Source organism: Balaenoptera borealis (genome assembly GCF_965194805.1).
Source record: "Balaenoptera borealis genome assembly, chromosome: 13".
Lineage (NCBI taxonomy): Eukaryota > Metazoa > Chordata > Mammalia > Artiodactyla > Balaenopteridae > Balaenoptera > Balaenoptera borealis.
In genome coordinates this window covers 2,309,255-2,334,398 of record NC_138870.1, presented here as the reverse complement: position 1 = coordinate 2,334,398, position 25,144 = coordinate 2,309,255, and the positions used below count along the sequence as shown (strand labels likewise).

The 25,144-nt window shown below is 50.2% G+C and overlaps 2 protein-coding genes across 8 annotated transcripts in view; one reads left to right on the top strand and one right to left on the bottom strand.

Annotated features, from left to right (window-relative positions):
- Positions 1–25,144, top strand: part of WNT5B (Wnt family member 5B) — a 91,235-nt gene that overhangs the window by 35,469 nt on the left and 30,622 nt on the right. The gene's annotated exons all lie outside the window — the stretch shown is intronic.
- Positions 5,079–16,102, bottom strand: FBXL14 (F-box and leucine rich repeat protein 14). 7 transcript variants are annotated; one of them, XR_014233075.1, is made up of 3 exons: positions 11,419–12,718; positions 6,465–7,987; positions 5,079–6,343 (listed from the first exon to the last, which is right to left on the bottom strand). XR_014233075.1 is itself a non-coding variant. In XM_082349138.1 (2 exons), exons 1-2 carry the CDS (start codon positions 12,568–12,570, stop codon positions 6,332–6,334), a joined length of 1,164 nt encoding a protein of 387 aa, XP_082205264.1. In that variant the 5' UTR covers positions 12,571–12,718; the 3' UTR covers positions 5,079–6,331. The 7 variants fall into 7 exon arrangements, 3 of the variants coding, with proteins under 3 accessions (XP_082205264.1, XP_082205266.1, XP_082205265.1); XR_014233076.1 differs by having other exon boundaries at positions 7,157–7,987; XR_014233077.1 differs by lacking the exon at positions 5,079–6,343 and having other exon boundaries at positions 6,350–6,861; positions 7,157–7,987.

Sequence of the window (25,144 nt, the reverse complement as noted above, 5' to 3'; positions counted from 1 at the left end):
AGTATAAGAATAATGACGAGTACCAAAATAATGGTGGTAAGCCCAGGACAGAGGTAAGCCAGCATTCTGAGTGGTGACTCAGGAAGTATATTGGGAGAGGAGGCTTTGGGACCCCTCTCCTGTAAGGCAGGCTTATCTCATGAGTTGCCCTTATTTCAGGAGCCAGGCCCCCTCAGGCTGTACTTTAGAGATGGTCCACTGTCTCCTGCGATGCCCTTAAATGTATCACTTCACCTTTCCAGAGAAGCTCATCTTCTTCTACAGCAGGGTGAAGATTACTCATTCCTGGAGAAAGCTGTCACGCTTTGAAAACCAGCAGAAGTGATTCAGCAAACGTGTTTGTCACGATTTGGGGAGAGGACCCCACAGGGTTCACCCTGACTTGCTTTCTTTAGGGGAACTATGTGGTCCTCTCCTCCTGTAACACCCACCAAAGGAATGATGAAGGCCAACAAAAAATACTAGTATGATATCTGCATCATGTTTCGTGTAAGATATTAAATGTAATAATTGTGTTTCTCTCCATCTACTTCTTGATTGTTTAGGGTCCTTCTGAGGGAGAACTGCAAAATCAATGAGGCAAAACATGTCAGTAAGTCATAAATACTGATGAAAACAGGCCAGAGGTATTGTTTTGCTTTTGGTAGTTAGTTGCTTTTATTTTAGGGACTTTGAAGAAAGGACCTGAAAATTATCACTCAGCCTGGTATTTATTTTGAAATATACGCTGACCTCTAACTTTCAGAGCCAAACAGCCTAATCCTTGATCATCCCAGAATGAGTTTAGGAATTTGTGACCATGTCCTTTTTACTGGGGATCTGCATACATCACTAACCAGCTGGTGTAGAAGGATGAGAACAGAGGGCCAACCTGAGATGTTCACCTTTTATCAGTTGATCTTTAATGAACGTTCCTGTACGAATGACATCAGAAAAGGTCCTTCCCAATGTACAGGGAAGACACACTCCCTTCTGTAGTGTGCATTTTAAAACGAAGATTCCAAATAGGCTGATAAAAATGGTTGGTGTCTTGTATTTTTATCCATGTTTTGCCTTAGGAGTTTCCTGGATATTTGCTCAGTGTGAGGGGAAGGGTCAATGTATATAAATAAGGAGGAGGGGATCTGGCGACATTGGGAACACGACCTCTTGCCCTCCAAAGCCTGGGAAGCCCCAGTGAATGCTCCCAGCCCCAGCAGCGTATGGACCCTCCCCTCTGCATACAGAGCGGGGTCAGAGGTTAATGAATGAGGGCTCTCCCCACACACAGGAGCCCGTTCCATAGTGGTTTTATAAATAGGGGCTTAAACGGGGTCAGAATAGGGCCTGCGCGTTGCTTCCAGACTCTCTCAATCTTCCTGAAGCGATGGTGTTCAAAGATGCCATCCTTGCACGGGGCAGGGAGAGGTGAGGCCTGGTGCGCGGAGATCTGGGTGGCTTCCCCCAGCCCCAGGCATCTCGAGCAGGACCAAATGGAAAACAAAGCGGGGGAGGGCCTCGTTGCCCCTATTCTTCTCCGTAATCCCTTAAAAAATAATTGCAGACCCAACCTCTGGCCTCCAGCACATTTTCCACTTGATTAGAGGCCTTTGTGAGGTGGGAAAGGGACCCGCAGGCATGTACATTGTGCGCGGCCTGAAATGTCCAGCTGGGATTTTTTTCCATCAAAAGAGGATTTTAGTAAAACCGTTATCAGGGGCTTAGGGGAGCGGAGCTGCTGAGCTGCGCGGCGGGTGGATTAGCACCAGCCGGCCTGTCTGGGCTCTGGGAAGGCGGGAAGGTGTCGGCGGCCACTTGCCCACAGGGCCTCGGTGACCCCGCGAGTTCACGGCAGGTGCAGAGGCAGGAGCGGCCGAGGGCGCGGGGACCTCTGGGCACGGGGTGCTCGTGGGGCTTTCCCTCCGGGCGTCAGGCCGGGCCAGGGGCTTGGGGCCTGCGCGGAGGGGCCTGTCTGCTCCAGGTCGTGCCCACCGCGTGCCTGGCTCCCACCGCAGGCCAGCCTGCACCCCCGTTGTGGTCTCCATTGACTCGGGGACCGGGTGGCCCGGCCGGACCACTCCAGAGGGCCAGTGATGGCCACGTGGCCCCTGGATTTTTGTGGGGAGGACGGAGCGGACAGAGGAAGATGAGGGGTGCATGCACGTGCAGTGCTGGCCTGGCTTTGCTCACTGTGCCGGGGCCTCTGGGGCTGGGGCTGGGCACGTTACCTAAAACAGCAGCTGTCTCCTTGGGGTGACTCGAGGGCTGGCCAGGACAGAGCGCAGAGGCCTGACTCCTGGGGATCGAGGGACAGAGTCCAGGCCAGGGGAGCCTCACGACACGGGAGGTGTCACACGACAGCCCTGGGACGCTGTCCTTCTGGGTGGTTTTCTCTGCAGGATGGGGAGAGTGGGTAGCACAGAACCTCTGTCCTGACGGTGACGGCTCTGGGAGTGGGACCCGTCGCCTTACCGGGGGGCCCGACACCCTACTGCCAGCTCCTCAGGCCAGCCCGGGGACCTAGTAGTCGGAATTATTGTCTCGTGTCCGATTCACACAACCAGAGGAAGAAGGACCATCCTCCTGAAGACACGAGCAGCCCAGGAACGCTGCTCCCGGAGATGGTGGCCCCAAGCACCCCTCCCAGCTCCTCCTGGGGACCAGGCTGGGCCTGCTGGCCGTTGGCCTCCCCTGCACTCGCCTCACCTGGTCTCCGTTTATTGCCCTGGTCCCCTCCGCTTGACGTGAGCGATCCGTGTCCTCTTTTCTCTCCTCTGCCACCTGTTTTCTTTATCCGGGTTGTTTCCCTGAATCTGTATTTGTTCCGTGTGTCACTGACAACAGTGTATTTCAGCCTGGGAGTCCACGAAGCTGCCGGGAGGTTTTCTGGTTTCCTACGTCCTTCTTGGTTGCTGGCAGGAACGGCGATCTGCTTCGTGCCTGGGCCCTGAGTTCCAGAAGCTTCTCCTTTCTCTTCTCCCATTTTCTAACCAAAAATGACCTTTGTGTCACCGTGCTGGTGGCCGAGCCTCATTGGGATGGCACGGCGTGGCAGGAGCAGCCATGGGACACGGCCACCTCCACTTTCCACACTTTTATTCCACATCTGCACCAACTGCCCTTCAGATCCTTGCTTTCATTCCCCGAGGCCAGACAATCGGGGCCAAGAGGGCCGGAGACCCCAGCCTGCCCCTCGTTGTGGCATTTTACGGTGTCTGGCCAAGTTGGCTCTGAAGTTCTTTCTCCTTGTTTTAATTTCTGCTTCCTGTTCCTAATGTCTGTTTCCCAGGGGAGGAATTTAGGTATGTGAGCAACCTCACTGCTTTATCAGGGCTCTTAATCATTCTCACTTTCATGGGCTCCTTTAGAAGATACTCATGTTGATAATAAAAAACTAAAAATTGATACTCCTAAAAATTTTTTAATATTTTTGTTTGTGTGTGTGTGTGTGTAATAAAAAAAAGCCAGCACTTTTGCTCCTCCTGTTAAAATGGATGTTTCCATGTGTGAGTGTAAACTTTTTCCCAAGTTGTTCTCCCAAACTCCCCGAATATGGCAATCTAACAGGATCTGTATGAGATGGTCTTAAAGAAAAGTTAGGAGTTGACGTTTGATTCCCGCCAGCTACATCAGGGAACCGTCCCGAGGGCACATCTGATACCTGTTCCCAAACCGAGTGCCCAGCACCGGGGTCCCTGACTCCACCAACACTTCAAAATTCCATTTCATCTTCTTGGCGACCTGAGATTGTCTCGCCAGCTCTCACTCACACCGGGAAGGTCTTTGTGGGGAGGCGACGGGGGGCACCTGCCGGAGGGCATCCAGCTCACAGGCAATGCTGCCACCTGCTGACGGGTCTCGGGGCTAGCAGGCGCCGTGGATAAAGACAGTCCGCCTTTCCACGTGGAAAACAAATACGTGGAGTTTTGCATGAACCGTACTTTACTTTTCTGCCCCACAGCGGATCCTAAAATCGTCTTAGTGCACTTGGGGTAAAGGAAAGCACGAGGCCAGACGCCTGGCTCTGACACTGGTGTGGCCACGACGCAGGGCTGCATCCCCGCGGGAAGGGTGAATGGGTGGGAGAAGGTGGGAGAGGGTTTGCGGGGGATGGGCAGGTCGAGGAACAACGCAGCAAGAGGCAAGACTGACTTTCCACCCCTGCCTTTCACGAGGTGCCGTGCGACCTGTCTCCTAACTTAGAGAGACGCAGCTTAGCTTCCGACGCCAGCAGGGGAGAGGCTGTCACTGCGAAACCCTGTGCCCTGCTCTACTGGAGTGAATTTCCGCGGGTCCTCCTGTGATTCCGTTGAGCACTAGACCCTGGCGTGTGGGGAAAAGACAGGCCAGCTGTCTTGCTATGGGTCACTGTCCTGTCGCCCTTTGACTCCGAGCACAATGGCCAGGCGTCTGGACGTCAGGGAGGCTGGGAAGGCCAGTCGTCTATCCAGTCCAGGCTCAGAAAACCCGAAGAGCTTCTCTGCCCGCTATGTCAGGAAGCTGCGCTGGGAGGTCCACAACGTTCAGGCCACAGAACCCGGCCGTCCCGTAGATCCCCGAAAGACGCTAAATTTTGTGCGTTCGAAATGAACTAGAAGAGCTCAGAGTTGTCACTTTAATGCTGTATTTTCATATAGTTTGCTCAAGGCACACCTACTGGCCTTTTTTCTTTTTCTTTTTGGTAGTTCATAGCAGTGGGCTTTGAAGCTGGGAAGCTAAGGTTTAAAACACTGAGGTAAAAATGGAAGGCCCTGGTTAGTGTATCTTCCATCTAAGAACGCTAAGAATTTGAGAGGTTTAACTGTTCCAGTTCCTCCCTTATTTCACCCATCTGTCCAGTTTTGGCCTCGGTGATTTTACTGAAGATTCTAAGGAATATGAGGACGAGTTTTGGGGGCTCCTCTCTATTTAGAGACCACTTCTCAAAAAGCAAAATGGAAGCCGGTAGCTATTCCTACACAAACGTACACAAGCTTGTGCATAAAAATGCCAGTTTGGGGTAAACCTTTCCTAAGGAGAAACACTCTTACAAACAAACATTTGTAGTAAATATTTGCATCATCTTTTTAGTTGAGGAAAACAATGCTTTCCAAACCATGTGGAGTAATTCCACACTATTTATAAGAAATGAATCTGGACTGGCCTCTTTCCCCGCTGTGTCTGTGCCGTTCCTGTCGCTCAGGCCCTGGTCTGGCAGGGGGTCACCGCTGGTGCCATGAGCGGGCCTGAGCCTCTGGAGGGCGGATTACATCCCCCGGAGAGCAGGGAACAGAAGCGGTGCTGATGTGAACACACTAAACTAGACCCTTTTACTCTTTCGGGACGGGAGGGATTTGTAGGTAAAACATCTGTAAAGTCAGGGCGTTTTATCCTTGAGTGATGAGAAAACACCTCGTGCTCCCACAGCTCAGTTCTCCTTTGTGAAAGGCGGCCCCGGGCGTGTGGAGTTGTGACTTCTCAGCATGCGGGAGTTTGCATCGTCCGTCACTGTCCGTGACAGAGCAGTGCTGGAGAGCTGGCCCAGGTGCTTGAGGACGACAGGGGACCGACTGGACCCTCACTCGTGCTCGGGCCACCCGGTACCCTAAGCCCGTTTACCAGCTCCTCGCACTAGCTTTCCGGCTCCTTGAAAAAGGAGTTTGCATAAGTAACGTACACGTCTGAGTTTGCATAAGTGATGCTTATTAAATAATAATAATAACTTTCAGCATTCGGGGTGTTTACTCCAGATGAAAATAATGTGCTCTAGCTCAGCTCTCTTCAGAAGCAGGGGGTCGGGTGTTGCTTGACAGCAGCTCAGGGAAGGACCCCCGGCTCCCTCCTGCTGGGGACCGGCCTCCCCGGTGATGGGTAAAGTCTGCGGCGGTCACCCAGGCACAGTCTTTCACCCTCGCCAAGCCTCTTACCCCGTTTATAAAATTAAATGTCCGGAATCCACCAGCTTTGGGGAAACACAAATCCGGAGACAGGGAAGCCAAACACGGTCGAGACTCCGTGCGTCCGCGGGCTGCAGCCACACCCCGCCCGTGTGACCGGGACGCCGTCCACTCTCACAGATGAAAGCGCACGCACAGGACAGGGGGCATCCGTCCTTTCCACGAAGTGCAAGAGTGATGAGACAATAAAAAACTTAAGTCTTCTTTGAAGAAAATATGTGCACTTTCCTGGGTGAACAAACAGGAGATGGAGGAATTCCACTTGGATTGTTTTGTTTGGGGGGGATGTCAGCGTACCCCGTCTCGTGCCGTTACTCCTGCTCTCGTGCCGACTTCCTCTTGCCCTAAACGGGAGGAGCGGCTTTGTCCATGGTACCCAGCGCTCCAGGTGGGACAGGCAGCTCCACCAGCCCGCGTCAGAGCCACCCCTGCAAAAGAGGAAAAGGCTGAAACTGATCAGTTGTGGACATTTAAAGGTACAGATGTCTGGAAATACCCCTTTTCTGTCCGAGACCTGAGTGTTCGCTCTTTTTCCAGCTGTGCACTCACCTTGGAGACGTTCTAAATTCTTAATAGTTGGCACTGATCCAAATACGAGGTCTCCTCTGTCTGCCAACATTCACTTTTCAAAAAACTTAACTGGCTCCGTACCGTTTGAGCAAGCACCTTGACAAGACGAGGCGGAGGTGTGGCCTGGGCACTGGCTCGGGATTCGATGCAGCTTTCCGATTTCTAATCCTGCGCTCTGCCCAGGACCCACATGATTTCACCAAAAGCCTTGCCCCTGACTCCTCAGGGGTCACGGTGGCACACAATTTAGGTCTTGCCCTCTATTAAAGGGACAGAATTAACTTTTAAAAGGGGGTGACGTCTGATGCAGGGGGGGAAGGGCAGCAGAGGGGGCGACCACGGGTTGACTCACGGGCCCCCTGGCCGCAGCAGAGCCCTGGAAGCAGAGGAACGGTTGTCAGAAGCTGCATGAGGTCTTGGTTTTGTTTTACAAATCTGATCTCTTAATAAGAGGGTCTTATCCTTTGGAAACACGGTGGTCCCTGGGGGCCACTCCCCTCTCCCCTTTGAAAACTTGAGTTCAGATTCTCTAAGTCGTAAGGGAAGGGTTTTACTTATATTGCAAGATCAGCATCTGTCTAATAACCACTGCGGGAAAGCACCTCAATTTGGGGGATAAGCCATGCTTCAATTTACATATCGTATGTCTCCGTTTAAGGGAAGGCTCTTACCTTTAAGAAGAAACTGCCATAAAAGGAACATTGGCTTTTTCAGATCTTTGCTGTTGACTTGAATCATGAAAGAATATGATCAGTTTGAATTTTCTTAACTGTTTAAGGATGTACCGTAAGTTAGGCAAGCATCCTTGTCACTGCTGCCAGAGGTGGGATAAATCAAGTGGGCCCTCCCCGCCTTAGGACGGAGGAATTGGGCAGGAAGGCGTCTATGGCAGGGAGAATTATTCGGCGACACCCAGCGCTCTTAGCTAGAGGCCTGTCATGGTCCTGAGGGGGCTGCAGACACTGAACCCCGCCGTTCACTTACACATCATCTTTTCAGCAGATGTTTCGTGGCTTTTGCCCCATGAGTCTTGGACAAGTACGTGGAACCCTTTCCTGACTGCCACCAACACAGTTCCTACTGAGGTTTATTGCTTCTAGATGATAAAGTTTACACTAAGTTCCTATTTTGTTTTTTCAGTTCTGAAGTTTTGGCAAATACCTGAGCCAGGTTTTTTCTGTTACTCTAAAAATTGCCCTGAAGTGCCTCTTAACTTGTGCACCACCCACATATTACATATCCACTCATGTTCTTAGTGCTTCTATTCTTTAAAAGCATTTCCTTCCATTCCTGTAGGTATGGTGAGGCCAAATCCACTTTTACTCCCTTCCAAGTGGTGCCCTTGGCCTGAGCTTGTCCATCCTGGGTTCAGACAGCCACCACTCGCTTCTGGGAGGTCGCCTTCCTGGAAACCAAGGTGCGATCAGTAGCTGATCCTTCTCCTGGAGTGGAAGGGGGCTGGACTTAGTGGCTGGCTGACTTTAGGCGAGCAGTATTCTTATCTGGAAAAGAGGGTACCTTTCAGCAGGTTGCTTTGAGGACTAGGATAAATTTTCAAGTACCAGGCAGAGCACACCATTGGTTCTCAACCCTGATTCCTTTCTTTCTGTCAAACAAGGTTGAAGGATAAGCAGTCACCTCTGACTGATGCAAGGAGGTTTATTCATCTTTCCCGAGACACTCCAGATACATTCTAAACTAGGCCCAGTTCAGGATGAGGACACCAGGCCCGTGATCTTAACTTCCAAACAGTAATTTACCAGCCTTGAGTCAAGTGTATATTTAACCTTTCAAGTAAAAACCAAGACAAAGCAGAGAAACAGAAAACCTTCCAGTAATAGTTGGTAGGATTACTTTTCGTATTAAATGAAGGAGGTGAGCACAGAGCCTAAGACTTAGGAGCTGCCCAGATTCTTACTGACCGAATCTGCACAGCCACACGGTCTCTTGGAAGAAGAAAAATAGCCTAAGAACTCACAGCTTGTGGAAGCTTCACGCGCTGTAGAGGCAAATGCTAAATCAGAAAGCTGACCCTGATTCAGAGTCCCTTCTTACTGGGGTTCACACATTTCTTTTTTTCTTCCAGGCAGTAAGCACTGTAACGTAAGAGGGAAGAAAGAGATCCACACCTTCCCCAAAGAAAAGGAAGATGGATCTAGTGTCAGGCTCCATTAGACCCACTTGTGATGGCTCTCCAAGAAGGAACAATGCAGCTTTTGTGACAGGCCCGTACAGCAAGCTTGGAAACTTTACAAAACAGTCTTACCCAAGAGAAACCTGGTTCTAGCTCTCTTCCTGGAAAGAGGTGTTGATCCAGGAAAGTTTTGTGCTATTCTTCTCGGCTCTTCCTGGGATCAGTATTTTTTTAAAAAAAAAACCTCAGAAACAAGTCAGACAGACCTCTGCGAAACAGGAATATGAAAAACCCCACTGCTGGAGCATTTATACACTTCCGTTTCCACAGCCCAACCACAGGGTGTCAGATGATTTAGTTATTGTCTACCAAAGGGAGCTCTTTGCTGGAATTGTTGGTATTCAGCCCCAATTCAGTCTAAGAACCCTCACCAGGGTTCGAGTGGCCGCCTTCTTAAAATGCAAATGTGCAAGAACTCCAGGCCGGCCTCCCCGCCCCCAGGAAAGTGCTCCAACCCGGCGGCGCTGGCGGGGCTGGCGGGGAATGCTAAGGAGGGGCCCCCGCCCCCGCCCTGCCGCCGCACTGCTCACATTGAGCCTCAGTCCGCATGACTGAGCGCCCTTAACTTTCCCAACAATGGCCCTAGCGCCCTCCCCGCCCCTTCGCAGCCTCCCCACACCCCCTCAGGGTCAAGAAACCCATCTTTCTTCCCACTTCCACATCTCAGGATGCATTTCTTGAACATCGCCCCTAGATCTCATGTCCATGTGGAGAAAAACTGGCCACCCTGGTGAAACTGTGACTCTTTACAAATCTGGTTTAAGAAGAAGTTTCATTTTGTTCAGTTTCTTTAAATTTCCATGTTGTTGACAGTTCAGAACCAGAAATTATATAAATCTCCATTCCAATCACATTTCTAGCAACAAAGCATGTAGGTGTCAGTGGTGAACCTTATACAGGATAAATTTTTCACCATGAGCTCACACCACACAGGTTGCACGGAACTCTGCATCTTATACTTTTACTTCAGAGACGCAAAACAGCACCTCCTACTGTGGCCTGGACCCAAACACACACTGCCTTAAAAATAATGCACAGATACAAGGCTTTTGTTTTTGGTTTTTTTTTTTTTTCAAAAACATACTTCATATTTCCTCTTTTATTATATAAATATCAGTTTAACCTTTTACTGTAAGAATATAAACGTTTTAAGAGGATCTTTGTTATTATTTATACAAATTCACAAACAGTACAATTAACTGATAAAGGTCTCTGGGTTTCTTTAACTCCATGGTCTCGCATGTTGCTGTGGAGGATTCTAAAAAAAAATAAACAAACCAAAAAAAAATCCAACAGAAATGTACATCCTACACAAAAGTGATTTTTTTTTTTAAAGCCACAAGTCCCAACCCCCATCAAAATAAAGAAAGGCATCTACTCCTCCATTTAGAAACAGAATTTTTAAAAACCCACAAACTCCCGTTTTATTACCAGAACAGAGATAAGACATGAATTTCAGTCTCCTCCCCTTCACATTACAGCCCCGGGGGCTCTGGAAGCCAACTCGGCTCCTCTGCTCCCAACAGGAACCCTCACTGTGTGACCTTTTCGTGGGGAAACTTGCAAGAGGGTGAGGGCAGGGCAGAATCTGCATATATAATCATCATTTTCAAGACACAATCTGCATCTCAAACAAACAGACAAAAAAAACAAAAAACAAAAGTCCAACTCTCATGTCTCCCACACATTTGTGCTATAAATTAAGTCAAGATTTAGGATCACGGCTGGGCCCTCAAGTCCCTATGGACAAGGAGAAAAAGGAAAGCAGAGCCAGAATGTGAAGTGGGATACACGGGGTGGATGGGGTTTGGGAAGAAGCCAAAACAAAAAAGATGTACAAACCCGATGGGCATCTTTCCAGTCCAGGCACAAAAATGTTTCAGTCTCAAAATATCTCTCTTGTAGAATTCCAGGGCTTCAGAGAAAAAAGTAAACTAAAACGAGGTAGCCAGACACACACACACACACACACACACACACACACACACACATATATATATATGTATATATATATATATACACACACACACATATATATATATAATTTATATATATATAATATATAGACTATACTCAGCAGAAAAAAAAAAAGAGACCATGATGTCAACTTTCTTCAAAAAATAAAAAAAGAAAGAATACAAATGAAATGAGCGTGAGTAGCAGAGTCCTGTCAAAGGACTGATGAGAGACTGCGATTAGTTACGAAGTGGAAGAAGGGTGAAAAGGCCGTTGTAGTTGGGTTTGCTTTTATACGTTTCGAAATAAAAACCAGATCACAGTATTCAAATGAAAGCTTAAGTGAAGGTAGACATTTTCCCCAACTCCCCAGGGCTGAAAGGACTGGTCACTCCCCACCCCCCCCCCCCCCCCCCGTTTCCAAATGCAGCGCGGCGGGGATACAGTAGCTCAATCCGTCCTCCAAACCCCTGCTGGGAGGAGTGGCTGGTGGGTGGCGAGTCCATCTCCGCATCCTCGGGGAAAAGGAGAGGGTGTGGGTGTGGGTGGCGGAGGGACCCCGGACGCAACGACGGGGGGTAGGGGAGGACGAGCCTGGGGCTCCGCGTCATGGCCCCCACCGCGTCCGCGGCAATGCTCTGGGTCTACGTGTGCGTGTCGAGTGAGCGCGGGGGCCGCGGTGGTGGCAGGAGGACGAACAGGGCGGGGCCGGGGGAGTTGGTGCTGCCGCCCTCACCTGACCTTCTCACTGTCCGTCATCTGCCAGAGGCCCAGGTTGAGTACCTTGAGGCAGGGCAGCTGCGTGATGCGCTCCAGGCCGCGCTTGGTGATGCGGGTGCAGCCGTACAGGTCGATGCCGGTGAGCTGGCTCAGGTGCTCGGCGATCAGCTCCAGGCCCTTGTCCGTGATGCGTACACACTGCCCGATGTTGAGTGTGCGCAGCCCGTGCATCTGCCGCACCATGCGGTTGATGCCGTCGTCGCTGATGTGGCAGGAGCAGAGGGAAAGGGACTTGAGGCCGTCCAGCCCCTGCGCTATGTAAGCCAGGCTCTGGTCCCCCACCTTGTCACAGAAGGACACATCCAGCCCCGAGAGGCGCAGGCTGCCCATGGCCAGATGCATGATGCCCGTGTCACTGATGTTGTCGCAGGAGCGCAGGTTAAGGCTGCGCAGGCTGCCCATGTGCGACAGGTGCAGGAGGCCTGCGTCCGAGATGCCTCCGCAGAAGCTGAGGTTGAGGAGCCTCAGGCCCGTCAGCCCCCGGGAGATGTGCTTCAGAGACAGATCCGTGAGCTTCTGGCAGTCCTGCAGCGTGAGCTGCTCCAGGCCCAGGCAGCCCTCGGCCGCGCTGCGCGTCATGCCGGCCAGGTGCCCGATGCCCACGTCCGAGAGGTGGCGGCAGCTGCGGAGATTAAGGCTCTTGAGGCGCTGCAGGCCCCAGGCGATGAGCAGGAGGCCGGTGTTGGTGATGTTGCTGCAGCCGCCCAGCTCCAGCACCTCCAGGCCCTTGAGGTACTGGGCTATGCGGCCCAGGCTGCTGTCGGTGATCTGCTTGCAGAGGCTCAGGTTGAGGGCGCGCAGCGAGCCGATCTCCTGCACGAACGCGTGGCCCAGTCCGTTGTCGGTGAGGTTGTAGCAGCCGCTGAGGTTGAGGCTCTCGATGTTGGCCATGCCCTGGATCACGTAGCTGAGGCTGCGGCGCAGGCTCAGGATCTGCACCCGGCGGATGCCCCGGGCCTGCAGGCTGGGGAACAGCGACGGGTTGGCCCGGCGCAGGTGCAGCTTGGCCTCCACCCCCCGCCACACCGACTTGTGGTAGGCGGCGTCCCGCCAGGCCGTGCACACCTGCGCCGCGCGCCCCTTGTCGCGCACGTCCAGGTAGCCGAAGATCATGGCCAGCAGCTCGGGGAACAGGCACGAGATGTGCGTCTCCATCTTCCTCCCCGCGGCGCCCGGGAGGAGGCGCGGGCCCCGCTCCCGCCCGAGCGACGAGGCGGCTGGCCGGCCGCGCCGCGGGCCCAACGGACGCGCCTCCCGCCTTCCGGCTCGGCGCCGCTCCTCCTCCCGTCCGCGCGTCCTTCCTGCCGCCCTGCCCGCCCTCCCCGCCCGGCGCGCTCGGCGCTCACATCCCGGGCGGGTGCCCCCGCAGCCCGGCCCTTGCTGGGCTCAGCCCTGCCGCGCCCGGCCCGCGCCGCCCCGCGCGCCCCGCCGCCGCCGCCGCCGCGCCCCCGGCCGCATCCTCCGGCGCCGCGCGGGCCGGGCTGCGCGCTCGGGCTGGGCGCCGGGAGGCTGCGGCCGCCTTTGTCCTCGCCCGCTTTTCAAAGCTGCCAGCGGGCCGCCCGCACTCGGCCGCCCCGGCGGGGGGACCTCGGGCCGGCGCGCGCTCGGCCCCCGCGTCCGCGCGCGGGGCAGCGCCGGCCGGCACGGAGCGCGCGCGCGGAGCCGACCCGGGGCGAGCGGCGGCCGCGCCGGGGGCGTCCGGGCCGGACCCGCTGCTCTCCGCGCCTCCGCGCCCCCGCCCCCCGCGCTCCCCCGCGCGCGCGCGATGGTACGAGCCTGCGCGCCGGAACTGCCGGCGTTGTCCTGGAAACCGAGCGCCGGCCCGCCGCGGGTTAACCCTGTGCGCGCCGTCGGGGCGCCAGCCGGGCCCGCCGCCGCCGCTTCCGCCGCCTCCACCGCCCGCAAGGAGCCGCCGGCCACGCCCGGCCCGCGTCTAGGCTCCGCGCCGCCGGCTCCGAGGCCTCCCCGCGCGCTCCCGGCCCAGCCTCCCGCCCGCTCCCTTTATCCTCCCGCAAGACCCTCCTCCCCGGACCGCTGCTCGGTGACCGCCCCGCTCTCCTCCCTGCCTCCGTCCCCGGGGCCCCGCCGCGCGTCTGTGCGGACACCTCCTCGGCCCTCCCCAGTGGGCGGCTTCCCACGGTTCTTTTCTCTCCAGTCTTGTGCCCTAAACTGGGGAGAAACTCAGGACTACCCGCGCGTCCCTTAGCCGAGCACGGCCTCCCCCAGTGCGCACTCTGGATCTAGCCATTACCACTTCCTTCTAGCATGTTCCGGGTGTTTCCAGACACCGCCGCCAGTGCGCTCCCTCGGCTCCTTCTGCTTCACAGCTTCCTCCGCTTCCGCACTCGGCCGGCAGCCCTGGGCTGCGCCGCGTCGCCTCCGCGTGCCTCGCGCCCGGAGGGAGCAGCCTCCCCTCAACCCTTACCGCCACCGCTTTCTTTCTTGTCAGCCTGTTAGACGATGAAGGGCCCAGTTGTGCCGACAGTCAGTGTGTTCGTATGTGCCGATACAATTTTATCTTTTGACAAAACAGAGTGACGATTGGGCTTGGTTTAAGGTGCTCCAGCAAATGTCTGTCCGTTTACAAACTGTGTTCTCTGGATCCATGGAATGCTCCCGTCTAGAGCGTGGCTCCTGGGTCTTAAATGCCCACTCAGAGGATAGGGCTTCAAAAGAGTTTCATTTTAACTACCTTCAAACCAAGAATTTTGGAACCAGAAAAATGACCCTCTGTGTTTTTAAGGAATTTGTGAATCCACACAACAAGATGCAAGACAATCTGGTTCAGCTATCAAAAAAGGAGAATGGTTTCATTGATTCTTTGAGAACCTGAACAAGGTTTTGACTGGGTTCCGTATTCAGTATATGAGGTTCCCTTTTGGCCACTTACTTCTCTTTTGCCCAGGAGACCAGTAGCGGACCAAGTACATACAGATAGGTAATAGGCATAATACCTTTGTAGACTGCCATCCACCTCCCCTGTTCCTAAATCAGGAAATGCAGAAGCAAAATCCTTCACCCACGATGCACGTGGTGCAAGGCCCAGAGATTTTTATAACCCTCCTGGAATCATGTAGGGTTGTGTTGGTCATCTAGAGGATTCCAAACGTGCTGTGCAGTGAGAGTCTCAATTCTGGGCTGCACCTGGGTTGGCACTCTTCTCCTGGGCTGTATCTAGGCATACACTGGTCTCCGTCACTGCTGCCCAAACTTTTACCTTACACGCTACGTGAAGTGACTTTTTCTGTTGTTCTGTGGATGTAGATGTGTTTGTGTTGATATCAAGGTCTTAATCCACAACACCTTAATCCTCCTTATCACAAAACAAAGTGCTAGACCACCAGTGGGGGGCGGGGGGGCTGACCTGAAGAGAGGAGCTTAGCCGTGTCCCTCCTCCAGACCCGCTGCTGCTCTCAAGTCTGAAAAGTAGTTCAGAGGTGCCCAGAAGCACTTTCTCGAGAAGTGGACCACCTGCTCCTAGCTCTCGTGAAGTTTTTTCTTGAGTTTAACTCTAGAATGGTATTAATTCAGGACCTTTTATGTAAGGCGTTCAAACATATATGACAAGGATTTTCAGCAATATGATTGTGTTCACGTTCAATAAACAGGAGAATAAACATCAAGAAGTATCTTAGAAAATGCACATTAGTGGGGAAACAAGAGTGGCATCAGGTGAACCCTCTGCTGAGTCTGGGGCATGGAGGAAGTGTCTCCCCTTTCCGAGGCTCAGTGTCCTTGTGTTTCACTAGGGCAGATTGACTGGATAATCTCCAGGGATCTTCTCAACAGTTACCCTCTGGGAAACCATGAGCCTCTCTGAGTCCTGTCTCAGCCCGACATTTCGCATTGTTCCTAATGCAACCCGGAGAGTAGGGATAGTTTCACGTGCACTGGCTTCTTGGGGGTTTCAGTTTAGGCTGTGATTTAGGACACAAAAATAGGTGGAGGGAATTATGGACCAGAGACTGGTGGTCTGGGGAAGATGTATATCAATGTAGAGGGTCCTGTGGACAGCTATTCATATTTTGAGCCCAGGTTGAGACTTTTGTATATGATTCAACAGCTTGCAACCAAGGTGAAGTTTTTTTCTGAATGAGCTCTGAAATTCTGTTTAGAAGCAGAGGTGATAGCCCTGTGTACAGAGTCTCTAAAACTTTACCAAGAATTTTAAAGACACTGGTTTTTCAGATAGGGTGTGTTTTTCATCTGGGTAGGACCTGGGAAAATTGTGAGGCCCAACCCAAAGGTCAGGCTTACTTAAGGATGTAAGCTTCCTGGGACTTCCCTGGTGGCGCAGTGGTTGGGACTCCGCGCTCCCCATGCCGTGGGCCTGGGTTCAATCCCTGGTCAGGGAACTAGATCCCACATGCATGTCGCAACTAAGAGCTCTCATGCCACAACTAGGGAGCCCGCATGTCTCAACTAAGGGGCCCACGAGCCACAACTAAGACCTGGCACGACCAAATAAATAAATATTAAAAAAAAAAAAAAAGATGTATGCTTCCTCACACAGAGGGGCAGGAAAGATCAGAAGAGATCCGTAGCTTTTAAACTCCTCATTCAAGAATATATGTGTCCAGGGCTTCCCTGGTGGCGCAGTGGTTAAGAATCCGCCTGCCAATGCAGGGGACACGGGTTCGAGCCCTGGTCCAGGAATATCCCACCTGCCGCAGAGCAACTAAGCCCGTGTGCTGCAACTACTGAGCCTGTGCTCTAGAGCCCGTGAGCCACAACTACTGAGCCCACGTGCCACAACTAGTGAAGCCTGTGTGCCTAGAGCCTGTGCTCCGCAACAAGAGAAGCCACCTCAATGAGAAGCCCGCGCACCGCAATGAAGAGTAGCCCCCACTTGCCGCAACTAGAGAAAGCCCGCACGCAGCAACGAAGACCCAGCGCAGCCAAAAATAAAAATAAATAAAATAAAATAAATTTATTAAAAAAAAAAAAAAAAAAGGAATGTAGGTGTCCAGAAACAGTGACCCAGAGTCTAGCTGGTGGGCGTTGGCTCAAAGGAGTTAAAACATGTTGTGTGTGTTTTATGTTAACTCTAATGTATCCATGGCACAATGGATGCCTCGCAGGTAGGCACTCTGTAAATGCGGTTGAACTGAAGTGAATGAGAACGATAACAATTATATAATCTCTTTACGAAAGACTTCATACATGTCAAAACTTTTCTGGACCACCAGTAACAATGGATATCTGAGGTTTATAAGATCGTGCCTTTCCAACTACTTCCCCACTTTAAGGCAACATTCTCTCTATTCCTAAGTAATTCTTAGCAGGAGAGTATCCTGGGGCACCTCTTGATTAGAGAAAAGGTAAGACATAGTGAGGACTTGATTCACTGACTGCAAGGAGAAGATTTAACTAGGAACAACAACAGAACAACCTCATTGAATAATGTGCAAAGGACTTGAACAGACAGTTCTCCAAAGAAGACGTATAGGTGGCCAACAAGCAGGTGAAAAGATGCTCAACATCATTAAGCATTAGGGAAATGCTAATCAAAACCACAATAAGATATTATCTCATACCCGTTAGGACGGCTGCAATGAATAAAACAGAAAACAAGTGTTGGTGACGAGGTAGAGATATTGGAACCCTGGTGTGCTGTTGGTGGGAATGTGAAATGGTACGGCTGCTGTGGGAAACAGTATGGAGGCTCCTCAAAAACTTAAAAATAGAGCTACCTTATGATCCAGCAATTCCACTTCTGGGCATATACCAAAAATAAATAAAAGCAGAGTCTAGACGCACCATTTGTACACCCAAGTTCATAGCATTATCTGCAACAGCCAAAAGGTAGGAGCAACCCAAGTGTCCCTCACAGATCATGGATAAACACAAGACGGTCTATCCATACGATGGAATATTATTCAGCCTTAAAAAAGGAAGGAAATCCTGTCACACACCACAGCATGGAGGGGGCTTGAAGACATCATGCTGAGTGAAGTAAGCCAGTCACAAAAAGACAAATACTGTATTATTTCGCTTATAAGAGGTATGTAGAATAGTCAAAATCACAGAAACAGAAAGTAGAAGGGTGGCTGCCAGAGGCTGAGGGAGGGGAGCTGTTTCAGGGCACAGAGTTTCAGTTTTGCAAGATGAACAAGTTCTGGAAATTTGTTGCACAATGTGAATGTACTTAAGACTATTGAATTGTACACCTTAAAATGGTTAAGATGGTAAGTTTTACGTTATATATATTTTACCACAATTAAAAATGAAAAGATTTAAACAGAACCAACATTGTGAAATGAAGATGTAAATAAATAGGAAAAAGAGGTGAAAATTGTCCTCACATCAACAAATTCCTAGAACACCCCGAAATATTTGTTTACTCTCTCCCAAATTATTAGTTCATTGTATCCTGTAAACAAGGGCTTTATCCACCCCAATAAAAATAAGGACTTGAGGCCTGGGTAGCTGGAGCCCTCTCCTGAGGATGATGGGGCCCTTTCATGTACAAACTGGAAAAACTCATGCGAAAGAGACGGGGTGCTATTAATAATCGCCCCCGGATGAATGGACACGCCCTCCTTTTACACTGGAAATGCGGCTGCATTTGAAATTTGTTGTTTGCAACTTTTGAGTGTTAACTGTACCATATATTTTCTTTTTTTTTAATTAATTTATTTTATTATTTTATTTTTTAAAATTTATTTATTTTGGCTGCGTTGGGGCTTCGTTGCTGTGCGTGGGCTTTCTCTAGTTGCGGCAAGCGGGGGCTACTCATCGTTGCGGTGCGGTGGCTTCTCTTGTTGCGGAGCACCGGCTCTAGGTGCACGGGCTTCACTAGTTGTGGCTCGCAGGCTCTAGAGCGCAGCCTCAGTAGTTGTGGTGCACGGGCTTAGTTGCTCCACAGCATGTGGGATCTTCCCAGACCGGGGCTTGAATATGTGTCCCCTGCATTGGCAGGCAGATTCTTAACCACTGCGCCACCAGGGAAGCCTAACATATATCTTCATATTTTCAGGCGCCTGACGAAAGGATTAGAAATACTTTGATCAAATAACCCCAAGTATCAGTTATTAGTTGTTAATATTAACAAACACCTTAGGTACTTGTTACCAAGCAGGTAGCTATGACAACCCTAAAATAAAACAAGCCATCTTGTAAATGTAGCCATTTCCAAGCACTGAACACTTGGGAAGGTGGGTTTTCAATCATGTGATGGTTCAGGAAATGTTCCTAGAGCTCGTGTGCACGGCTCTGTGCCCTGGAGAAGACAAAGATGCAGAGGGTATGTCTGCTTCTTAGGACTCAGGACCCGGCAACGTGCTACGAAATAGTTTCCGTATTATCAGTGGGGTAAGTGCCAATGGAGTGACGGTTATAAATAAAATGTTCTCAGTTTAGAGGACCACTACAGAGAAGCCTCGAATTTGAATAGTGTTGATGAGAGGCAAGTCATTACATAGGGTGGAAATTTATTTAGAGAACAGGCTGGCTTTACTTTACTAGTTTAGGAAAAAATAACGCCATAATAGCGAACATACATTGTCATACATTGTTCTGATTCTTCAGGATTGAAGAATATTGAAAATTTCCTTTTCAGGGAACTCCCTGGCGGCCCAGTGGTTAGGACTCGGCACTTTCACTGCTGAGCGCCCGGGTTCAATCCCTGGTTGGGTAACCAAGATCCCACAAGCTGTGCGACGTGACCCCCAAAAAAGAGTCACCTTTTCAAAGAATTCTTAGCTTTTTCTCTTTATTCTCTTTCAAGAGTAAGAAACTTTATTTTAACTGTTGTCTATCCGGAACTGGAATTTGGCATCTGAAGTCAGAAATTCTTAGTTCATGGTCTGGACTTTGCTACTGTTTTTAGAACAGAGACTGACTTGGGAAAAAATTATTTTAAATCAGCTGTCTTTCTCCTCATTTTGCCCGACAATAGAGCTTGGTGCCTCACACCCTGGGGGGGGGGGGCGGTGAGAGGGGACCACTGAGACATTGACTGACCCCTGGGACGGCCCAGGTCCGAGGGGGGCTCCCCTAGGTGCCCGTGACTCGAGGCCCCTTGACACAGGGCTGTTCCCCAGGCAGTGTCCTGAGGAGTTAAGTGTCCCCCAGACTTGCAGCCCAAGTTGTGCGCTGGAGTCCCGGCTCTTCCATTATGGCTGCGTGCCCTCCGGCAGCGTGGCTTCAGTGCTTTGAGCTTCAGTTTCCTCATCTGTAAAATGAAAAGTCACCCCTTGTCACAGAACTGTGGTGAGAACTCATTGAGAAAAACCACGCAGGGGAAAGGGAGGGCCCTCATGGGGAACCTGGCCCTTAGGAGGGAGCTAATAAACACTGTTCTGGTTTTTTCTTTTATAAATGAACCATCCAAAAAAAGCCCCACATGGATGTGCCCCCAAATTGTACAGATACATCCTTACTGACAGTTAAACATTTTAAAAATGCTATTTCCTGTTTTTAAGAAATGCGCAGGTTAAAGGAGCGGAAACGGCAAACTCGCAAGAGCGTGGTGAGACGGTCCCTCACGTGGGGGTCGCCCCTGTCTCTGTGCCCCTCCTTCTCTCCTCCCTGAGCCGGGAAGAGTTGTGCTCCATTCAGAAAACCAAGATACAGTCCCAGACTGCCAGACACACATCCATCCTTTTTCGTCCGACCTAGGTTTTCATCACCAACTCTCATGCTTTCTTGGCCTTCTCCGACTTGCATGTGTATCAGAGTGACTTCGAAGGTCTCTGAGTCAGAGGTCTGGGTGGGGGGGGTGGTGCTGAGAATTTGCACATCCAGCGGGTTTCCCAGGTGCTGCCAGAACCTCCCACCCCCCGGTTTTCCTTCTCCTGATTTAAAACTTTGTGAAATTATACTTCTTGAAGTCTCTCCTTTTTTAGTAAAATACAAATAATATTTAAAATAATTACGTCCCCCCACTACCATCTTTTGCCTTTGAGTCTCTGGTGTGAAGTCCGAAGTTTTCCCCGTGATGTACTGATAGAACATGGGTTTTTAGTCAGACAGATTCTGGGTCAAAACCTTGACTTTATCACATATCAGCTCTGTGACTTTGGACGAGCTATTTCATCACTTGGAGACTTGGTTTTCTCGTCCGTAAAATAGGACTAGTGATTTTCTTATCTTGGGAGCTTTGTGAGGATTGAGCGGGATAATGCACGGAACCCCCTAGTACGGCCTCTGGCCGTCGTGAAAATAGCTAGTATTTTTTTTTTTTTTTTGACTGCACCACGCAGCATGCAGAATCTTAGCTCCGCAGCCAGGGATCAAACCCAGGCCCCTTGCAGTGGAAACGCGGAGCCTTAGCCACTGGACCACCAGGGAAGTCCCCAGAACACCTGATATTTATCGCGCATTTATTGTGTGTTAGACATTCTTTGAAGGTCTTTACGAGTATGACTCAGCTGTTCCTCCCATAGGTCCACCTACATGACTGTGAAGTAGGTTCCATTACTACCTCTGTTTCCTGGTGGGGAAACCACGGCGCAGAGGTAAGTGTGTTCAAGACAATCCGGCCCACAGAACCCGGATTTCAACGCCATGGTCTAGACCTAGAGCCACTTTCTAAATCACTGCTCCGCTGCCCTGAGGATGCATGTAAGTTTGTCAGCCCACCTGGCTAGGGTGCAGTTTCTGTGCGACACCAAACAAGGAGGGTCCATGAAAGCAGCAGCTGCCGGTGACTGAGATGCTGACCCCACCATGAACGGTTATGGGCCATGACGAGGGGTGGCTTTCGTGTGCAACACCTAAGGCCCTGGTTGGTAGACGGCCACAGTGGATCTGTGTGTGTGTGTGTGTGTGTGAGACACAGAGACTGCGAGGGCGGAACCTGCGGGCTCCGCTGTGAGTGTGCTCCCTGGGGTGACGTGCTGACGCCCGGCTCCATCTCCGGGCCTCCAGCGGGACGCGGGCCGGCTCTGGCCTCGCTCAGGCCCCAGGAAGCCGCTTGTGTGTAATTGTGTCACCCTCTAGTGGTTACTTCCCTATTAGCCCTTTATCCGCGGAGCAGCCCCTCCCTCTAGGTGCAGGTGACCTCTGGGTGAGCAGACCCTCGGGGAGCTTGGGGGGGCTGCAAGGAGGCAGTGCTGGGAAAAGAGAAGTGTGGCCAAGGGCAAGGAGAGAGGGGCACGATCGGGAGAGGGCAAAGTGTTCCGGGAATAAGGATTAGTTTACTCCTGCAGAGAAGGGGGAGGTGGGAAAGGCAGAACATCTGGAGAGAGGAGGGGCTCCTACTCATCAATTTTTTCAACCTTTTATTTTTAATTGAGGTATAGTTGATTTACAGTATAGTTTCAGGTGTACAGCAAAGTGATTCAGCTATATATACATACACACACATACCTATGTATATACATACACATATATGTACACCATATGTATCTATTCTTTTTCAGATTCTTTTCCATTATAGGTTATTACAAGACACTGAATATAGCTCCCTGTGCTATAGAGCAGGTCTCTGTTGTTTATCTATTTTATACATAGTAGTGTGTATCTGTTCATCCCAAGCTCCTAATTTATCCTCCCCCCCATCCCCTCTGGTAACCCTATGTTTGTTTTCTGTGTCTTTGAGTCTATTTCCACAGCAACATGGATGGACCTAGAGGTTATCATATTAAGTGAAGTAAGTCAGAAAGAGAAAGACAAATATTGTATGATATCACTTATATGTGGAATCTAAACAAATGATATAAATGAACTTATTTACAGAAACAGCGCGTATCCATCTTTATCGAGCGCTGTTTCTTGTTTGTGGGCATGGGTACTGCACCCCGGGCTCTCTCCGGAGCGTCAGTGCAGAGGGCTGGTGGGGTCGGAGAAGAACTATTTTTAACCAGTTTCAGTTCTCTTTTCCAAGGGAAGTAGGCACAGGCCGTGGGACTCACAAGGGCTGAGTAAATTCCAAACTCTCACCACCTGGGTGGACGGCTGGCTTGACTGCTTCTCCCCGGCCTGAGGCTATGTTCTCTCTGCCGGGAAAGGTCATTTTTGTCAGGATCCTCGTAGGTCTGTCATATCTTGATAAATATTTCAAAGGCAGGGAGGGGATTAAGATCCATCAACTCAGAACTGATTTGTAACTCCATATCGGGCCTGGGACTCCGCTGTCTGCAGCCTTGCGGGGCCGGAGTTTGAAGGTTATTCCCTTCTGGAAGGGTGCTGGCACTGAGCCAGGCTTTGCTGGAAAGCCCTATTTGGATGAACCAGAGCATTGACATTTCTTACATCATGTCAGACCCAGAGGAGGACTAAGGGTCGGCCCTGGTGCCGAGTTCACAGCCCTTTTCTGCCAAGAGGATAGGGTTAAAGGTTTAAAAAAAAGCCAGAAGCTCAAGGGGTACAAAAGCACAATCTCGCCTTGCTGGTGTTAACCCTTCACACCCCAGAAAAGATGGTTGGAGATAAAAATCGCATCTTTACATCATGGGATCCGCAGCTTTTCTGATTGCCAGTCGTTCCCAAAGAGACCACTAACTCCAGGCATGGCTTCCCCCCTGTGTCAGGGCATGAAAACAGCACGGAAGCTCTGTCCACACTGTCCCTAAAGCTGGAAAAATTCGTCTCAGCCCTGAACTCCATGACGTTCTTTGTCTGTTGTTTGCTGTTTATTTTTAAACTTCACATACTGTTTAAAGCCAAAAAGTTCAGGTACGTCTTTCAAGTTGTCCGTGCCTGCTGTGGACCATCAAGAATTCCTTGATTTAGTTGGTTGCGGGGACTAAGCCGTCAGCATTTGGGCAGAAGAGGGAAACCTAGAGATTGGACGATGCTTCCCTTTGAAGCTTCAAGGGCGCCGTGAGGACGTGTGAGGACAGCACTGGGTTTTACATGTGGAGAAAACAAGGCGGAGAATGAGAAGTGACCTTGTCAAAGTCATGGGGTCTTTCCTGGGCCCGCACAGCTTCTGGGAACCCCGCACGCAGGCTTGCCTTTGTACGTGATGTTTCACTAAAGCTCTGTGCATCTGGAAGGATAATCAGACGTGGGCAGAAGTCCACAGACGTGGGCTCACTTGTGGCACTAAGTGAGGGGGATGCTAATTGATAAACCGCAGCAGGCGAGGAAAAGCAGCCACTCCAAACAGAGTGACGGTGGGAGCGGCTGTTAATGGTGCTGGGCGGAGGGCGGATAAATAAATAAATAAGAAATAAATTATAAAATATCCTAAAAGAAAAAGCGCTGTGGGGAAACGGGAATCCCCACCTTTGGGATCCCCTTTTTTGCCTGGTTCTCCATTCTCCCAATTTTATATATAAATGTTAAAAGTTTGACATACTTTGAAAAACCATATGTAAGCTAAGAAGCTGCCTTAGCAGGCAGAGTGGAAGTGAGCGAGCTGCCCTGTGACCTCAGCAGCAGCCTGTGTTACGCTTCCCGTTAGAAACGGCGCATCTGCTTCCTTAGGCTACTACCCGACCATCATAATGTTCCATATAAACGTAGCATTTACTACAAACACCCTGTAAGGGGTCATACACCGACGGAAAGCCGCGGCTACTGTGTGAATTAATATGCTAATATTTTTCTGTGTTATATAGTATAAGATAGGAAGTGCTTAAGATTTGAGCATTTGTTAATCCTTAACCACCATAAAGAATCTCATGGTTGAAGAGGGGAGGGAACAAATTAGAGGTATGAGATTAACAAACTACTGTATATTGATTAGCCAAAGAATTTGGGTTTTTCTGTAACATCTTATGGAAAAACCCGAACGAACTTTTTGGCTAACCCAATATAAACTAGGGAAGCAGCAAGGATATATTGTACAGCACAGGGAATTATACCCATTATCTTGTAATAATGTATAATAGAGTATAATCTGCAAAAATACTCAGTCACTATACTGTACACCTGAAACTAACGCAATATTGTAAATCAACTATACTTCAATTTGAAAAAAAACAACAAAGAATCCCATGGTTTAAATTAGATCATCTTAAATTATCCTTGGCTCTGGGAGAGAGCCGGTTGTTCCATTCTGATGGGTGGATCGTGTACCACACTGAGGGTGGGAGGTGTTTGTTTTGTTTTGCTTTGCTTTTTTTTTTTTTTTTTCCGGCCACGATGTATGACTTGGTCTTGTGGGAACTTAGTTCTGCGACCAGGGATCAAACCTTGGCCCCCGGCAGTGAGAGCGCCAAGTCCTAAGCACTGGACCGCCAGGGAATTCTCTGTTTTGTTTTTCCTTAAAAAAAAATTTTTTTTTATTCTGTTCATTTAAATTCTAAGACAAAGCTGGAAAAGGGAGAGTTGAAGACCTGAAAATAACATTGTCTATCATTTGCTATTCTCCCAGGAAAAGCAATGGCTCGCAAAAAAATTAAAAAATAAAAGTTGGAGGGATTAAGTCTGCGGTGTTATGCGTGAGAAAGCACCCAGATTCCATATGAAAGTTGAGCTGCTTCACACCCCTTTCTAAACAGGAAGGATGCAAATATATGGCAGCATTAGGTTGGAGCCTGAATGTTTTCTTAAACATTTCTTAGATGTTAGGGATCCTGAAAGATTAAACAAGCAGAATATTCCATCCTGGGTGAGTGTCACCTAGTGCCTGTTAGGAGAATGTTTCCTAGCTCCTGCTTGAGTGGACCTCCCCGACTCGCTCCCCTCCCAAAAAAAAGAGTAAACTATCTCTAAACATCAAAATAAAATCAAGAACAGCAATAAAACAACTTTAAAAAGGCGTATCAGAGATCCACCAGATTCTATTCTGCATTTTTCTGCAGCATACCAGTTTGGTTTGCTTCATGGTTAG

What these genes read in the sequence shown, in the direction of transcription:
- FBXL14 (XM_082349138.1), bottom strand. Translation starts at nt 12,570, where the DNA reads ATGGAGACGCACATCTCGTGCCTGTTCCCCGAGCTGCTGGCCATGATC.